The 18,937-nt window shown below is 37.4% G+C and overlaps 1 protein-coding gene across 1 annotated transcript in view; it reads right to left on the reverse strand.

Moving 5' to 3' along the window:
• Positions 1–18,937, reverse strand: part of GPC5 (glypican 5) — a 1,409,835-nt gene that overhangs the window by 1,067,945 nt on the left and 322,953 nt on the right. The window contains exon 5 of the mRNA XM_080661084.1: positions 2,020–2,145. Coding sequence (XP_080517210.1) covers positions 2,020–2,145 — 126 coding nt within the window. The remainder of the gene's footprint in view (positions 1–2,019; positions 2,146–18,937) is intronic.

Genomic DNA, 18,937 nt, shown 5'->3' on the forward strand with positions numbered 1-18,937 from the left:
GTGAGATAGGGATGAAGGAGAAGAATTACGCTCAGGACAGAGAAATGTCAGTTACCAGGATGAGGTAGAAAGGCTGTTTGAGAAAAGATTCAGGCAAAGTGAAAGCTGCTCCCAGAAGGGTAAAGTCACACAGCACACTCAGGAGTGGCTAACAGAAGGCCGGGTGGTATGGTAACGTGGAGGAGTGAGCTGGAAGCAAATGAGAATAATGACAATCACTCTATCAGAAAGGTGAACACTTTCTTTGGAGAATTCTTAGATAGATGAACTATCTTTATTCATAAACCGTGAATGAGGTTTTAAAAATATATTATGTAGAAGAAAATATATTCCTTGGGTTGAAAATACTATCCTTCTACAAAGTTTTCTCAATCATTGACATCTCCCACAATATGTCCTATTATACAAACCTCAGACCAAATAGAGAGGAATGGGACAAACTGAAACAAAGGTTCTTACAGCTCGAGTCCAATGATTCTATACTATAATATAATTAATTTATATCAAATCTATATTATATACTAAAACATTAATCACCATGAGATTCTCAGTAGCACTTGTAGAAAAATTGTTAATACACAAAAAAGTTCAATTCTAGTTTCAACAGTGTGAAAAGAGAAAATATAAGTCAAAATAGAATTTAATCATTAGATCTAAGTGGCAGAAATTTTATTGGCATCATAATACTACAGGCAAAATACTATGCATGCTGACTGTTCTCAGTAAAGACAAGGAAGGTATATTTACAAAATATGTTCCAACATTCAAAGAGCGAAATGAAAAAAAGAGCACTGGCCATGTCAACCAAATATTTTATTTTAAATTATTATTTAAACTATTGAATTAAGCTATAATAATTTAAAGTTAATTATAGTTCCTTTCTTCAATAACTTTTCTATGAAATCTAAGAAGTTCTATGAGATATTCAGATATAAATTGCAAATTAATTATTTAAAATCAGAAATGGTTATGATTATCCAGAAATATGTAAACAGCTTTTATTATATAAGTTTATATTAAAATTAATTACAGTATATGTTTATCATAGCAATTTTACTTGTTATATGACCTTTCCAATGAACTCATCACTCTTGTGGCAACTAAACCACCTATCTTCACATGGAGTAGGCATCTTTGTAAATCAGAAAGCTTATCACCCTACCTTTTTTTTTTGCACACTGCTAAAAATAAAACACAAAAATATCCAAATCTAAACACAATATAAGCTGACATTCTATAGTAATCACCAGCATTGGAAAATCAAAGGACTAATTCCCAGACAATTATGTTAACTACGGTTATATATTATAGAGGGAGAAATTTAAACTTTGCCAAGCTCAGGGGATTACTTGAGAGTACAATCAGTTATAGGAAGCAAAAGAAAATAAACTGTCAAAGAAATTCTAGACAGTGAGGAAAAAAGGTAAAAGTTCAATTTCACTCCCTAGTTTGAGGAACAATTGACAACATGCAAATAGATGTTTCAAACAGACATACATAAAAGCGTCCCTACTCTTACATAGACACACACACACACACACACACACACTCACACTCACACACACACACACTCTCACACACACTCTCAGAGAGGTACTTGTAGGGTAAACATATACTAATGCTGATTCACAAATCCATATATCAATGAATCTTTGCATAGATATTCACATTTCACTGAATTTCCTCACTTTCTAATATTCATAAAGTTAAGCTTAAAAAATAAAATATTTGATAAACAACAAATATTTAGATAGAAGGCAAGTGATACTTGATTGAAAAAGTAGAATTTTGGGGTAAGTCATAGATAAGTAGAAAATAAGAGAGAATACCACAGAATGTTATTATATTTTTAAAATGTCAAAAGGATCATATATTTTTAACAAACTAAAGAGAAGAAATCACTGTATACTCTAACCCTTGTGGCAAAGTTAAACTGGAATAATCCACTGAATATCTGGAAAAAGAATGCTAGAATGAAAGTAGCCATTATGTTTTCACAGACCACTGCCCATAAAATACCTTTTTACTATGTCTTCTCCATTCCAGCATGGCAGTCCATCAGCAGCGGCTAAGTCATTAACACAAAGCTGATCAGCCAGGCCCCCATAAAATGTCCTGTGTAGTCGAAGGCTGTTGATAAATTCTCTGAATGAAAAAAAAAACACATAAAGAAAACTATTAAAACCAAAAATCCATAATAAATGCCAATATAAATGGTATAATTTGATAAATAAAAGGTCTAGAAAGCAACTTTTTCATTTTCTCTACCTATTTTTATATATTTTCAATACTTCTCTAACAATCAAGATAAATACTACATTTATTTTTTTAAAAAAACATGTATAGAAATTATTTGTTTTGAATAAAAGTTTCAACTGGGTATGAATCTTATTATTATAACCACAGGTCCAAGAAGTAGTGAATAGCGTGCACACACACACACACACACACACACACACACACACACACAACTTCACTTAAGTTTCCCTAGAAGCTCTCACCAGCTGTTGGCTTGGAAACCACAGTGATAACTAATTACTTCCTTTTCCATATAGAAATGTCAGAGTCTTATAACATGCCAATTGTTTGCTTACTGATTAAAAGTTTAGTAGACTTATAATTTTTCCATCTGGATCTTCTCTTTGGTGTCTAAGAACATAAAGTAATATGTTTTTACTGAATATGAAAAACCAAGATATGCAACATATTTCAGAAGCTTGAAAATAAAAGTTATTGGAAGGAAAACTACTTTAATATGTTAACTAAGTTTTTCCCTTTCACTATACTTCCTTCCTCCATCAAGTACAGAAAGGAATAATTCAGCACAAAAGCAGTTGGTTTGGGTTTTTAACTTAGAAAGCCAAGAATTTTGAGTTTTAAAACCAAGTCTTTCAGGTTCCAAGAACTTGGTTTTTACATTTCAAAAGACCAAGTCCTGAAGACTTTAGTTTGAATTTTTTTTTACATAAACAAATGTTTTGGAAAAAATGAAAAGCTACTAGCTTGATATGTAGGAGATAATTTCTGGACTAGAAGGAAGGGGTAGGAAAATGAAAGGTTGGAATGAAAGCAAACTTCAGAAATTCATGGCTTGAGTAGTTAAAATGTAGCAATTATGAAACTGCATCTCCCACTGAAAAAAAATTTAAATTTCTTTAAAAATGGGATCAAAAACGAGGGGTGGATCTGTATTATAGCTGAAATAACTATTTTTTAATAAATACGGTTTTGACAGACATGTTCAGTGTATTAATTTCATAATTCTTTCTTACAGTTTTCATAGAACTATTTTGTTTTTTAAAACTGATGGAATTGTAAATAACCATTCATCTGGAATGATAATTATACTTCTCAAATATGCAACATCTGATATCCAAGAGACGGTAAGAAGTCACCATAGCAAGTGTTTGGTGAGTATTTAATCAATTTTTAGCAAAGCTTGGCCAGACAAGTAATAACAAAATCGTCACAGGAAGAATAAATCTGATTCAACTCTAACTTACACTCAATAAAAAATGCTTTATTTTCCTTTTAGCATAGTAACTACTTATTTGTACTTTGTCAGTTTTCTCTACTAGAAAAAAAAAGCCCTCCTTAATGTCTATATCCTCACTACTCGAGTGCATGCACAAATATCAATTCTCATGTTGCAGCTACTAAAATATAATTGAAGGTGACTGGCTCTTTCCTAGAGACGTGGAGTTTAATGAATGTTTAAGAAGTGTCCTGAACCTACTTTGAATAGATGAATTTTCTAGAAATGAAGACTCCTGCTACAAATGGCTGAAATGCTAAGACCTCAAAATTGATGGTGTAAAACTGAATAGATATTTTTTTCATGGAACCCAGCGTTGGTGAATGTCGCCCTTGTTTAATTTATCCCTTCACAACCAATAGATCACAATGGGGAAAGCTTTGCTTCTGTCTTTTGCAGTCCCCTTTCCCAGTGCTACTGCAGTTGCCTCAGTCCAAGCTCTTATCTGCTCTGGGATTACATACCTCCAATCTCCTTCCTTAACAACCACCTCCCATCCACCATGAAAGCCACCTTCTAAAATTCAAATCTGAGTCCACAGATTGTCACTCACTTGCCTAAAACTATCAATGTTCTTCACTCTCTGCAGACGTCCTCAAACTACGGCCCGCGGGCCACATGCGGCCTGCCAAGGACATTTATCTGGCCTGCTGGGTGCCGCTGCCTGTCCTGCTTAGCAGCTGACTGGTCCCGGGCCCGCAGTGCGCATAGGAATTTGTTCATAGTTTGTTTGTTTTTTAAACTATAGTCCGGCCCTCCAACGGTCTGAGGGACAGTGAACTGGCCCCCTGTTTAAAAAGTTTGAGGACCCCTGCTCTACAGCATGAAATCCAAATTTCTTGGGAAGGTATCTAAGGTACCCACTCACCTCAATTTCAGCAGCTCCCCAAACCATACTTTAGGGTTTCACAAAAATGATATACTTGCTATTCCTCAAACACACCCCCATGCCTTTGCATGCATTCTTGCCAAAAGGATTATATCCTAGAAGATTTCCATTCATTCTATAATCCATTAGCTATCAGTTATGTATCAAAGAGTATGACACACTATTGAGTACTGAGCTCTGCGCTGGCACCAGGAATCCATAGCTACAAGACTGTTCCTGCCTTCAAAAAATGCACTTTCTGAGGAAAATCAACAGTAATAATATGAGGGTAACAGGGCCACATTTGAGTACAGAGAAAAAATCAGGAAATATTTATAAAACAAGGTAACACTTTAGTGTTCCATGCAAAACAAACAAACAAACAAGCATCCTGGCCCATGTGGCTCGGTTGGTTGAAGCATTGTCCTATGCACAGAAGGGTCTCAGGTTCATTTCCTGCTCAGGGCTCATAGCCAGGTTGCAGGTTTGATCCCTGATTGGGGAGCATATGAGAGGCTGCCAATTGCTGTTTCCCTCTCCTCTCATCTCTCTCTCTCTCTCTCTCTCTCTCTCTCTCTCTCTCTCTCTCTCTCTCCCCACCTCCTTTTCTCTCTCCCTCCCTCCTTCCCTCTCTCTTTCTTCCTCTCTCTCTTTGAAATCAATGAAAACATATCATTAGGTGAGGATTAAGAATAACAAAACAGCCCTAACTGGTTTGACTCAGTGGATAGAGCATCGGCCTCCAGTCAAGGGCATGTACCTTGGTTGCAGGCACATCCCCAGTAGGAGGTTTGCAGGAGGCAGCTGATGGATGTTTCTCTCCCATTGATGTTTCTGACTCTCTATCCCTCTCCCTTCCTCTCTGTAAAAAATCAATAAAATATATTTAAAAATAACAAACAACAATAAAACCAGGATAAGCAAAGGTAAAGATGAAAGTGTATTATGTGTTGTTCAGAGACTGATATGCAGTTTAGTTAACTAGTGGGGAGTGTGCTTATGGGAATTGTAGTTAAAAGGTAGGAAGAGATCAGATTATAATCAGCCTTACTGATCATCATAAAATGTTTCCGTTTTATTCGGAAGGTAGTGGGAGCCATTACATTTTCCAATAAGCATGTGACTTGATCGTCATGGCAATATTTTGGAAACAGAAAGCTGTGAGGTCATTTAGGGGACTAGAACCAAGATTCAAGGGAAGAAAATAAAAGAATGTTTTTTTTTAAAGCTTACCAGTGAGCATCATGAAAAGTGATAGATGGGAAAGACATTAGGAATCTAGAATTGACAGGTAAGATAAAGGTTTAAGGTAACTTCTAATTGCCTCCCCTGGCCTCCAACACTTCCTGATGACTGAGAAGGTTGTAGTCATTCACTGAGATAAGAAATGAAGGAGGGAGATAGCATCTTCTCAACTGTCCCAGGCTATATTTATCCTGCTCAATAGTGTCATATTTCCATGGTACAACTCACTTTGTATTTTGGTATGTAATGTACCTATATATTAAGTGTTATTGTTTTTTATCTGTCTCCCTTCTCTAGAATAAAAGACTCAGGCAGGCAAGAATTTTTTTCTTTGGGGTTAGTTTTGTTCATTAGTATGGATCTTAAAGCAGTGGTGGAGGGCATATAGCAGACTCAATAAATAGTTACTGAATTAATAAATGTGTAAAAACTAATTAATTAATTCCATTCTCAATGTGTTCAGTTTGAGATTTCTTTGGAATATTCAGAAAGAGAAATCAAGTAGAATGCTCCTTTCAAATTTAATTAATGTAATATCTGGGGATCTTGCCAAAATGGAGATTTGGGTTCAAAGGTTGTGGGGTAGGACCCTACATTTCCAAGAAGCACTCAGATGATGCTAATGCTACGGTACAAGACCATGACTACATCCAAGTTTGCTGTTGGACATGTGACCTTGGAGCTCAATGCCCTGGACATATGATCTGAGAGTCATCATCTGTAAAGGTGGTAGGTAGCTGAAGTCCTGAATATGGATGAAATCTCTCAGGCAAATAAAATGCCCAAGGGACCCAGAAAGAACAAAGGAAATAAAGCTTTAATGTTAGAGAGCAATGAAAACTAAAAAAAAATGAGAGAATCTGAACATGGAGAGTTCTTCATAGTGTAAAATGCCACGATCAGCAGTTAGCTAAAACACCGAATATGTTCCTTATATGTGGTGACCACAACTGTTATGAACTAAATTGTGTCCCCAGAAATCCAAATGCTGGAGCCCTAATCCTCAATGGGACAATATTTAGAGAGAGGAAGAAGTAATTAAGTTTCAATGAGTCATATGGAAGGAGCCTATTCTGATATGACTGGTGTCCTAATGAGAAGATACAGAGATGTCCGGGGTACAGGAACGCAGAGAAAAGGCCATGTGAAGACACAGGAGAAGGTGGCCATTTACAAGGCAAGGAGGAAGCCTCAGGATAAATCAAACCTGCCGGCACCTTGATCTTGGACTTCTAGAATCAAATAACTGTGATAAAATTAATTTTTGTTAATTAATTGTTGTTTAAGCCACCCAGTCTATAGCATTTTGTTATGGCAGCCCAAGCAAACTAATATAATAATTAAAGCACTTGAAGGAGAGTAATAAACTTCATATTTGCAGTATGATGAGCATTACATAGAGGGTGAGAACCTAGAAGTGGAGAATCCCAAAGGAACGTTAGAGTGTGAGATTTGAAAATATTTGTATGTGAAAGGGAAGGAGAAAACAAGGGTATGCTGTTATAAGCTTGTTCCCAATCATCCCAATTGTCTACCTTCTGGGCACAAAGCGCCTTTGAGGTTCTTTGGTTGTGTGACTTGCTCTGCATTCTAGTAAATGCATGCAGAAGTGAAGTATGTTCCTTCCAGCCTTCAGCTTTAAGGACCATGTGGCTTTGCCACCTTCTGTTTCCCTCTCCTGTGATGACAGGGAGTATTTTACATGCTGGTTGCTCTGTAATTCTGAGGCTTAAAGCCAGGACAACTTGAACAGCCAGGGCTGGTCTGAAATGGGCATAGATTGTCAACAAAAACCTCTTTTTATTTTGTCCTAAATCAATGATAGATTGGGGTTGTTTACTACTGCATCATAACTTAGTGTCTTAATTGATGCAAAGATAAGAAAAGTAAATTAATAATTAATGAATCACAAATTCTGGGATGAAGGATTACTGAAAGCAGATAGGGTTATTGAGCTTTGGAGCAAATTCTCTGAGACTAAAATAATGGAAGGAAGTCTATGTGAATGTTGAGATAAAGTTTGGTTTGTGAGGACAGAAATTTCAGGAGAGAACCTACTTTGGAACTCTATATTCCATGTTTGGCAGTTTTTAGATCACAAAAATTAAAAGTCCGATTGCAAAAAGTAGTTGCATGAAGGTCAAGGGGGTCTATGTTGAATAAATAAAATAATAATAATTGCAGAAAATAAAGGAGTTAAAACAATAGTAGTCATAGTGAGGTCAAGATTTATCTACTCCCACAGAGCGAATTAATGCTGTTCCTATTACTAGAATCCACAGTTCAGTTCTCAGCTCAATACTTGGTGTACGACACACCACACCTCCTTTTCCAGTTTTACATGAAATGCCTCAATGAATAAAACATTGTATTATTTGAATTAGTCAGAATTTAGGTTGCTGGGAAGGTGACTATATCATTATAATTATTTTTCTATGGTCATGAGAATATTTCCAGTTTAAATTAAAAGCATAAGAAATTCAGGGAGATGTTAGAAGTTCCAGCTAATTATCCTTGAGGGACTGTGTTACATATGCCAGTTGCTCATCTTGGCCTTAAAACATCTCTAGAATACAGAAATCAAATATAATTACTACAAGCAACAGTTTTAAAATATTAAAAAAAAAAACAGGAAAAGCTTCCTGGTCAGAATACTTATTCACAGCCAATATATCAGGGCTATATACAGTTTCATAATTTTTTATTTGTGCTTGCAACAGTCTAACAAATGATTTCCCTGCCTTTGGCTTTGCCCACTCATCTACCCTTCACTGCACGCCCCATATTGTTGTAAGAATTAGTTTTGGGAATCAGCCATATCACATTCCTACTTTCAAATCCTAACAATTCAAGTCAAATGTTTTAGCATGGCATATAACCTCTACACTCTTTGCCCCTAGCATCCTATGACAGTCCCCTACTCTCCACTCACAAACCCAGCCAAAAACCACATACTTATATTGTGTAAGATATTTCAATATTAACCAGATAATATTCCAAGCTAGCTCATACAATTACCTCTACCCAGAACTGCCTTCTCCTCCTCCTCCACTCTTCCAACCTCTACCCATCAGTCATGATCCAGTTGAAACCTCATTTCCTCTCTGACCCCGCCCACAGCCTGTGCAGCTTTTGTTGATTCATCTTGTTTCTCACAGCACTTAGCACCTGTTCTACAACCCTAGCTTTGTAGTATTGTAACTCCTCTGTTTGTATACACTGAGTGGCCAGATTATTATGATCTCTGAACGCCCGGTACATGAATTCGTCCATGGGTGGGGTCTGGCCAGCCTGGCCAGGGGGAGGGGACATGGGCAGTTGGCCGGCCTGCCTGCTGGTCGAACTTCTGGTTGAGGGGATAATTTGCCTTTTATTATATAGGATATACACTGAGTGGCCAGATTATCATGTGTTCAGAAATCATAATAATCTGACTACTCAGTGTATATGCCTCCCTGATTATAATTCCTCTGTTTGTATATTTGTGTTCCCTAATTTATTTATTTTAGAAAGAGAGGAACGAAGAGGAGAGAGAAACATTGATTGGTTGCCTCACACACTCATCCCAACTGGGGATGAAACCCTCAACCTAGGCATGTGCCCTAACCAGGAATTGAACCGGTGACCTTTTGGTACATGGGACAATGCTCAACCAACTGAGCCATACCAACCAGGGCAAAAGCTATGTCTTTTTTTATACCCCCAGGGTTTGAATCACAGTTTGGTACCCAACAAGCACTCAAAAAATTTTGGTTGAATTAAGTCAAATGCAGTGTTATTTTTTTAACAGCTTCCAGAATTAGAAATTTCTATAGGAAAATACATATTTTAAAATAATAGTGATAATTTAAAGCCCTTCAAGAACACAGCTGACTTGGGAAACTTTAAATTTGGAGACCTATTCCTATATTGTAGAGAAATATCAGGGAAATCTTCCTGGTGCATTGCATTAAAAATGGAAGAAATCTAAAGGGCAGGATTACAGACTGTGACAGATTCTACTAAACAGGCTCCAGACAGATTATAAATGTGATGCTGAAATTAATATGTAGTTACACATTAATATTTAGTCACACTGCTTTGTAAGATAGCTATCATAATTATTGCATCACAGATACACTATATTGTAAAAAAGTGTGAAAAAGAGCCTAAGAAATCCTCTATTCTGGTAGCTCTCTGTCCTAACTGCACTTTATCATCACCCAGGAAACATGTAAACTGTATGCCCAGATTTCTCCCTCAGACATTCAGATTAATTAGTCCGAGTTAAAATCCAGGCACCTGAGTTTTTCTGGGTTTTCCTACCTACAGGATCCTAATGTGCATCCAGAGTTGAGAACCAGTGATTTAGTCCAACCCTGTTATATTATAACTAGAGGTCCAATGTACAAAGATTCACGCAAGAATGGGCCTTCCAAATTGGCTGTAAAGAGAAGGGATGAGAGAAACCAAGATGGCGGCATAGGTAAGCACCTAAACTGCTGCCTCGCACAACAATTTCAAAACTACAACTAAAAGACAAAATGGACATCATCCAGAACCACAGGAAGGCTGGCTGAATGGAAATTCTACAACTAGAAGGAAAGAGAAAAGCACACTGAGACTCAGAGGAGCTGCAGGAGGCAGAGGTACGGAGACGTGCGTGCGGAGAGGACTGGCAACTGAGTGCGTGCTGGCTTTCTCAAGTGGGAGGGAGACAAAAGATCCCAACTGCACTGAACTCCAGTTCTGGGCGAGACTCTGGGGACCCAGACTCATTCGGGGAGAAAATGGACTGTCTGGCAGTGGGCGGAACTTGAGGGCGGCTTTCTCTCAGAGGTGCTTGCAGCGATTACCACAGGACACTGAAATGCAGGGGCCTATTAGGGCTGGGTTGACGGGAAACCAATGCTATCTGCTCTGCCCTGAGACTCCACCCCATCCAAGCTGAGCACAGAGGCTTTTGCAAGTCTTGTCTCATAAGGGTGTCTCCAGTACAGAAGTTCTCCCAGCAGAGATATAGCTGATCCTCACAGCCAATTGGCCTGGAGGTCAATTCCTCCCAGTGATACCAACAACAATCAAGGCTTAACTACAACAAGACTGTGCACACAACCCACAAAGGGATGCACCAAGAGTGTCCACCTCAGGTAACTGGGGAGGCTGAGCCACTGGGCCCTATAGGACACCTAGCACACAAAGCCACTCTATCAACTCAGGGTAGCAGCCAAAATGCGGAGACAAAGAAACAGATCACAAATGAAAGAAATGGAGGAAAGCAAATGACTGGATATAGACTTCAAAACCACGGTTATAAGGTTTTTCAAGAATTTCCTAGAAAAGGCCGATAAATTTAGCGAGACCCTCGAAGATATGAAAAAGGACCAACTAGAAATTAAGCATACACTGACTGAAATAAAAAAAAATATTATACAAGATCTAACAGCAGACTAGAGGAAAGCAAGAATCAAGTCAAAGATCTGAAATACAAAGAAGCAAAAAACACTCAACCAGAAAAGCAAAAAGAAAAAAGAATCCAAAAAGATAAAGATAGTGTAAGGAGCCTCTGGGACAACTTTAAGTGTACCAACATCAGAATTATGGGGGTGCCGGAAGAAAAGAGAGAGCAAGATACTGAAAACCTATTTGAAGAAATAATGACTGAAAACTTCCCCCACCTGGTGAAAGAAATAGACTTACAAGTCCAGGAAGCACAGAGAACCCCAAACAAAAGGAATGCAAAGAGGACCACACCAAGACACATCATAATTAAAATGCCAAGAGCAAAAGACAAAGAGAGAATCTTAAAAGCAGCAAGAGAAAAACAGTTAATTACCTACAAGGGAGCACCCATACGACTGTCAGCTGATTTCTCAACAGAAACTATGCAGGACAGACAGAAGTGGCAAGAAATATTCAAAGTGATGAATAGCAAGAACCTACAACCAAGATTACTCTACCCAGCAAAGCTATCGTTCAGAATTGAAGGGCAGATAAAGAGCTTCACGGATAAGAAAAAGCTAAAGGAGTTCATCACTGCCAAACCAGTATTATATGAAATGCTGAAAGGTATTCTTTAAGAAGAGGAAGAAGAAGAAAAAGGTAAAGATAAAAATTATGAACAACAAATACATATCTATCAACAAGTGGATCTGAAAATCAAGTGAATAAAAAATCTGATGAACAGAATAAACTGGTGAATATAATAGAATCAGGGGCATAGAAAGGGAGTGGACTGACAATTCTCGGGGGGAAAGGGGTGTGGGGGGGTGCGGGAAGAAACAACAAAAATCATACACCTATGGATGAGGACAGTGGCGGGGCGGGGGGGGTAAGGGCAGAGGGTGGGGTGGGAACTGGGTGGAGGGGAGCTATGGGGGAAAAAAGAGGAACAATTGTAATAATCTGAACAATAAAGATTTATTAATTTAAAAAAAAAAAGAATGGGCCTTCCTTCCCCTGGCTGCTGGCACCACCTTCGCTCTGGCCCGGACCTGCCTTTTTGCTCCAGCCTGCAGCCACCTTTCCACCTTCCCACACTGCCCAGAGGCCCGGAGAGGCTGGGGCAGTGCAGAACACCTTCTGGCCGCTCCGCGCCTGTGTATGCAAATTAACCCTATATCTTTGTTGGGTTAATTTGCATACTCACTCCTGATTGGCTGGTGGGAGTCACAAAGGTATGGTCAATTTGCATCTTACTCTTTTATTAGTGTAGATTAAGAAAAATTAAAATCAGAAAAGTGAAAGGACCTGTGAAAAGTAACTAAGCTATTTAGTCAGGCCTTTAGTCTGACAAAAGAACTAAGTTACTTCCAATAATTAATTAATTAGTTAATTAATTCGCTTAAAATGCCAAAACTTAGCAATGTCAGACTGATACTGGATGTCTGAGAAACTAGAATGAATGTTTACATAGAAAAATATTTTCATCCCTCTTTAAATGTTTACAGAAATTGCCACACTTTTAACAGAACACACTTATTAGTGGACTAGGAAGCAGATAAGTCACTTCTTCCTACCAGAATTCCCACTTAGGAAGTAATATGTGCAGACAGGATTTATCTGTGTATCTGTACAGTCTGCGTGGTCTGGTAGGAGAGCAGGGAGTGGGGTAAATGCTGACCACTGGCTAATGAACACCTTTGTACACTATGCTAGCACAGCAAAGAGGAAAAAGGCTGCAGCACAATTCCTCATTCATTGCTTACAGCATTGTTTGCCCTGAGCTCACTAAAGGCAAGAGGGAAACATGGACCAGCATAGTTATTGCTTCATTGCTTCCCGTGCCTTTGAGGCCAGCAGTGCCAGAATGGTCTTCTGATCTGTCACGTGGCCAAAAAAAAAAAAGTAAGAAAATGCAACTCACCCTGAAGTTGTCCTTTCTTTGTTCAGTTGACATAGGAATGCCTAGTTACTATAGTAAAATTGAGCAATAATTCTGAGTGACTGCACCATTATAATTGTCTTTAATCATTTTTTAAATAATAAAAATACCTTTTCTGAGTAGTAAAATAATGAAAAGTCACATGAAGAACAAGTTAATATGGGCCTTTTATAGTTTTTACCTCTCTCCTCTTGAGGAAACCAACGTTAACAGCCTGGTCTCTTTTCTTCGGCTTCCTCTATGTGTACACCAATAAGTAACCAAACACAGACAGAGAGATATATAAGAAGAGACATAGAGATGGTTTGATTTTGCAAAACTAGGATCAAGCTATACACATACATGAAATTAGCTTTGCTCACTTGATAAAACATCATGGACCCATTTTATGTTAATAAATCTCAGTCTTGCCCTAGCTGGGCAGCTAAGTGGATTAGAGCATTGCCCCTATAGGCCAAAGTTGGGAGTTCAATCCTCAGTCAGGGCACATACAAGAATTAACTAATAAATGCACAAATTAGTGGAACAACAAATTGATATTTCTCCCTCTCTCTAAAATCAACTAAAAAAATCTCAGTCTTACTTATTTTTATGTAGTTGTGTAATGTTCCATCACCTAGATATAGCAACACTAGCATAATCTATTAAAATATTCCATTAAGCTAATTTATACTGTAATTTACTTGGCTGGTGCTTCTCCGAGGTATGGTTTGAAGAGTGGCAACCACATGTTTCAAACTCTGCTGATCTTCTAGGGACTGTTTTCACTTAGGCATATGGCTCTGATCTGCACTGGACTTTGCACTGCATTTCATTAGATGTTTCTGGAAACAGAGCTATGTTCAAAAGGCATACCGCTCAATCTTATGTCTTCATCTAAAGGGAATTTGTTTCAATTTTAAAACATTTATAAACTGTCACATATTGTACTTCCCTCCCGTTTTTGCACACACTATAAAATAAACTATTTCTAATTTTTGGCCAAATCTAATTATCTGGGAAAATGTTGGAGAAGAATCTTATTTTTAAAAGGCACATTTCTCTGTGGATTGTTGCAGACCACACATTTCTTTACTTAATGACATGTATTGATTTTTTTTTTTTACCCCTAAAGTCAGTCCACACATAACACAGAACCCAAATTAAAAGCAGTGCCTCACACACTGTTTGAAAATATCTGTAGAACAAAGGTCAAACGTGCAGTTTGCTAGTTAATGGCCTGAGGCAAAGTCAAGGTTAATGTGGCGCTAATGAGCAGGCTCACCCCTGCAGGGATGTCTGACCACAGTTGTCAAACAGTAGGCTTTCAAAATGTCAGTCTCTTGCTCAGCAGAGGAAATGTATAATTACATGTTTCTAGATAAATTCTATTTTCATTTGCTATACTGAATCCATATTTAATCATTTTTCTTCTCAACAAAGTCATTCTATTAGACAAAACATTTTCTATAAATTTTTAGAACTAGAAAAATATATAGATTTCTATTCTATAGCAATAATACTTTTCATTGTACATGTTTGAAAATACTTCAGTGTATATAGTTAGATCAGCTATAGGGAGAAACGAAATCTAGGTTCTTGGCCACTTTCTAGAGAGACTTTGTGATGAATGGAGAATGGAAGGAGAGGGTGAAAGTGACACTAAGAAGCCATGCAATATACAGAACCAGGCACCTTCCTCACAAACATGAATGTGTTTCACGCACATGGCATTCCTATTTGATTAAAAAGAAAAATGCTATTTTTTTTCTAAAGGAGTAACTCAGAGAGTCTGCTCTCTGAACCCCACCTGAACTCACTGCTCATTATGGAAGCTGTGACCTGAGGATCCACACCATTCTCTAAGAGAAGGATATTTTTTTTCTGACTAAATGATTCCAGGTTTTTTGCTCCTCATAGGAAGTCTCCTTGTTCATGTGGCACAATTTCCCCTCATAAGATTTACTGTGCTTTCTCAACAAAGCTGAAGGAGTTAAGATGGTGGTAGGTTAGAGAGCATGGGGGGGGGGGGGGCGGGAAATGGGAAGGGGAAATGGAAAGGAAATGGAAATATGTTAATGTCCTTAGCTGCCCTCTGCAGAGGACTCTTTCCTGACAGGTGCTGCATGGTTAGCTCTCTCTGGTGGTGGTTTCGTATTAACCCTGAGCTGGACGTCCCGAGCTCTCGGTACAATTAGTATAGACACCTCTATTCCTCACTTTTCAATAAACCTCTAAACCCCACACATTACCATTTAATGTCCCAATAAAAAGAGCCCTTTCTGAAAGTATCATCCTCTAAAAAGAATGATTTAAACCTGATGTAAAAACTGGGTTTTTAAAACCAGTTCTCGTCTCGTTTACTCATGTTGTAAAAATGTACCTTAAAATGCATAGACTCTGTTCTCCATTAGAAAGGACTTTAAACAAAGGCCTTACTCATTTATAAAACCAAACACTGAACCAAGTGTCTAATATTTAAAGAAATCAGATACTATTAGGGAAATTGAACATCCATTCAAAGAGAGATGTGATATAATTTCTCCTACCTCATAATTTTGTTTTTTTAAATAAAATTATGCAATTGTTTTGTTCAATTTTACTAATTTCAGAAAGCATAGTATTGGTTTTTCAATAGAAAATACTTTGAGGACATGATTGTTTCAAGATTAACAAAGACGTTTAGCCGAATAGAGTATTTACAAATCTAAGGATTCTAATATAGGTCATTCACACAAAAAGTCACTTTGAGAACCTGTATTTTGAGATTCAGCATTTTAGGTCAAAACTTGATAGTTATTACTTTTTTTGGCTAGTTATTGATAAATATTCTGTGGTTGCTAACATTTTTACTATAAATTCCATGACTTGGAGGACAAGAGAACATACTTTGAATAATATTTTCTTCTCTCAGCACTAACAGAGCCTTAATAAAATACCTTCCTTTAATAGTATGGCAATAAAAGGGCTTCTTCCTCATTCCTTCCTTTTTTTCTTGTTTTCATTTGTGATTTCAATCAGCTATTCCTATTTACCTCCATCCATGAACTTATCTGACTGATGGACAATACATGCCTGGTACAATGCTTCCCGCTCACATTTCCAGTTACTATACATCTCTCAGTGCTAATACTTCTGTTCCTGGACTCTAGGTCAGTATATCTATAATTAATAGAGTTTGAAAAAAAATGAGGTATTTTAGTCTGCAGTTTTATTCCTATTATTCAAGTAAGTCTCATTTTGGGGGAAAATGAGACTCACATGTGACCCAGTTATTACCGTAGTTCCCTATTTCTGATGGGTGGCATAGCATATCACTAAGGTTGAGAACTATCTGATTTAATGGTCATTATTTGTACGGCTGAGAGGAAAAAAATATTTTTTACTTTTTTCTGCAGTGAGAAATTTGAGGAGATTTCTTTCTAGTCACATAAAGTTGACAGCCTCAAAATTACAGATGTTGCAAATTAACTTGAGAACCAACGCATTATAGACCATTGATATAACTTGAAGAGTTTAGAATAAATATCATGCTCCCTGAAATAAGCCTATCCTCATTTATGCAAGCTAACTGTACGAGTTCTAATCACAGCCAGTGACAGCCACATAGGTTTTCCCTAGAATGTTCAGTAATTGTTACCATCAAAACAAAAAGTGGGTATCTGTTCGATACCACACATGTGCATGTAGCCACATCTAAGCCTAATCACGATTTCAACTTCTAGTTCACATCAAATAGTTGAGGCCATTTCTTCTTTCAGCACAAGGAGTGTGTAATGTTTCTTTAATATTCTATAGTTTGGATTTAGTCTCAGATGTTTCATAAAATGGTAATTAATTTTTCCATGAATATCTAGAAAGTAAGAGAAAACTCAGTTTGTAAAAAACTTTATTTTTAATATTGGTCAAATTACTTTCAATGCACAAAACCTTGCATGCATTTGTTTATGAACGTTCTTTTCCTGGGAAGTTTTTTTTAAAATCAAATTCTCAGTGGGATACGTGACCCGCAAAGTTAGGCACCACTAGCCTAAACTTTTGCCATATGTGTGCTCAGCCTTCTGGCATTCCTTCTTCCTGTGTGCCTGGTTTTTGACCCACTGAGGTCCTGCTCTTCATTATTCATGTAAATTTTGATGCTGGCCTGCCTGGGAGCTTACGTTCCCTCAGTCCTGCTCTGGCTGGGCCTCTCGCCCTCTAACCAAAGCCTGGCCCTGGCCTGCCCTGCCCTCCGTGCCCTCACTACCACCACTCACTGAGCACTGGTTTCAATTAAACAGAAATGTTCCCATGGGAGGGAACATGACCTTTATTTTAGTAAATTAAACTTACAGATAATAAATAATAATGGCACCTCAAAGAGGCATTAACTTCCTTTTAGGAAATAAATTGGAAATTGCTTTCTCCAATCCTATAAATGGTATTACATTTTTCTCAAAGAGATAACTTTTACCTGACCTTTGGACTTTTTCATTCACTAAGGATGTATATACACAATTCATCACTAAGCCCAGCATATCAATACTGATTTTCCATGTAAACAAACAGAGACCCCCAAGCACATGCATCAGGAGTATTGTGTTAAATAAGGTTTAACTATGTAGCTATAAATTGTTGCATTTTATGCTAAACTAATCAAATTTAATATGAACCTAGTCCACCTATCTTAGCAATAATCGTAAATAATATTGTATTCTTCATTCAGTCTATGTTTAAATTTTTTTCTATGTTTCACTAATTATTTTTAACCACTTCACTGTGTTCTTTTGTGATATACAGGGTACCAATTTATGTGCTTTCATAGACTGTCACATCCTGAACTAAACCATGTCCTGTCTCATTCCTAGCCTTAAATCACACACTTTCAAGTGTCCTCTTTAGTTCCCCACTCTCAATAAATGAGTGTCCATGTTCTATGCGGTAAAAATTCTATGTGGTTAAAATACTCAAATCAAGATTTAATAAACACATTAGAATAATATGAAACTGCCTGAGACAATATTCCTAATGAAGGTCCTAAATGAAATTAAAAAAAAAAAAACAACACATAAAACAACTTAAACGACATTTTGCTTCAAACGTTAAAAACCCAACATTTCTAAAAATTCTCCTTTTCCCACCTTCACATCAAAATCCTCTCTGATATTAAAAATATCTTACTTTTACTAAGCACCTAAGACAGTCTCTGTTACCTCAATACACACCTGTGCATGCAGCCAATCCCCTTAATTGGTGCATTCTTAAATGAGAAGCTTGGCTAATTGGAAGGCTTGCTGGAGAACAGATGGGGCACTAGTGTTGAGACTCTCTGTCTTAATTTATTGTCCTGGGGTTTTCCTAATTACCCACTTAATTGGCACAGCCACGCCACTTTGAAATAATAATGTACAGCTAATTATCACCGATTTAAGCTTGCTAATAGCTTATTCTTACCAGCTAACTTCAAGAAATCAAGCAGAGAGAGGAACTGCCACAGGGAAATCACTCTGCCTGGGCTGGTTTAGACAGCTATATGACTGCAATGTCCTTTATAAGGGCGCTGATTTGGTTCCTGCCCCAGAAGGCTAAATAGTGATGCTTTGCTGGATGTATAAAGGAGAGATAGCTCTTCCTTGCCTTTCTAAACTTTTGGAGATCTTTGTAACTGGTGTGTATCAACTCAAAATTTTCAATTAGCTAATTATGTGTATGTTGCATAAATTTTTAAAAAATAGCGTAGAAGAATAACTACAATCACATCTCCAAAATATAGTCAAGACAATTCAATGTTTTGGTTTAGCTCCCCTCCTTCCAACCTAGAAGACCTACTCCACGAACAAGTTTAGCACAACTCTTAGATCCAGGGACAGACTTTATTAAGGGACATTTCCTTCTTCAAACATTAGAAATAAAGCAAGGAAAATGCAGTGCATTAAACAGAAGGGCTCTCTATAAAATGAATATAGAA

The sequence above is a fragment of the Plecotus auritus genome, assembly GCF_963455305.1.
Source record: "Plecotus auritus genome assembly, chromosome: 3".
Lineage (NCBI taxonomy): Eukaryota > Metazoa > Chordata > Mammalia > Chiroptera > Vespertilionidae > Plecotus > Plecotus auritus.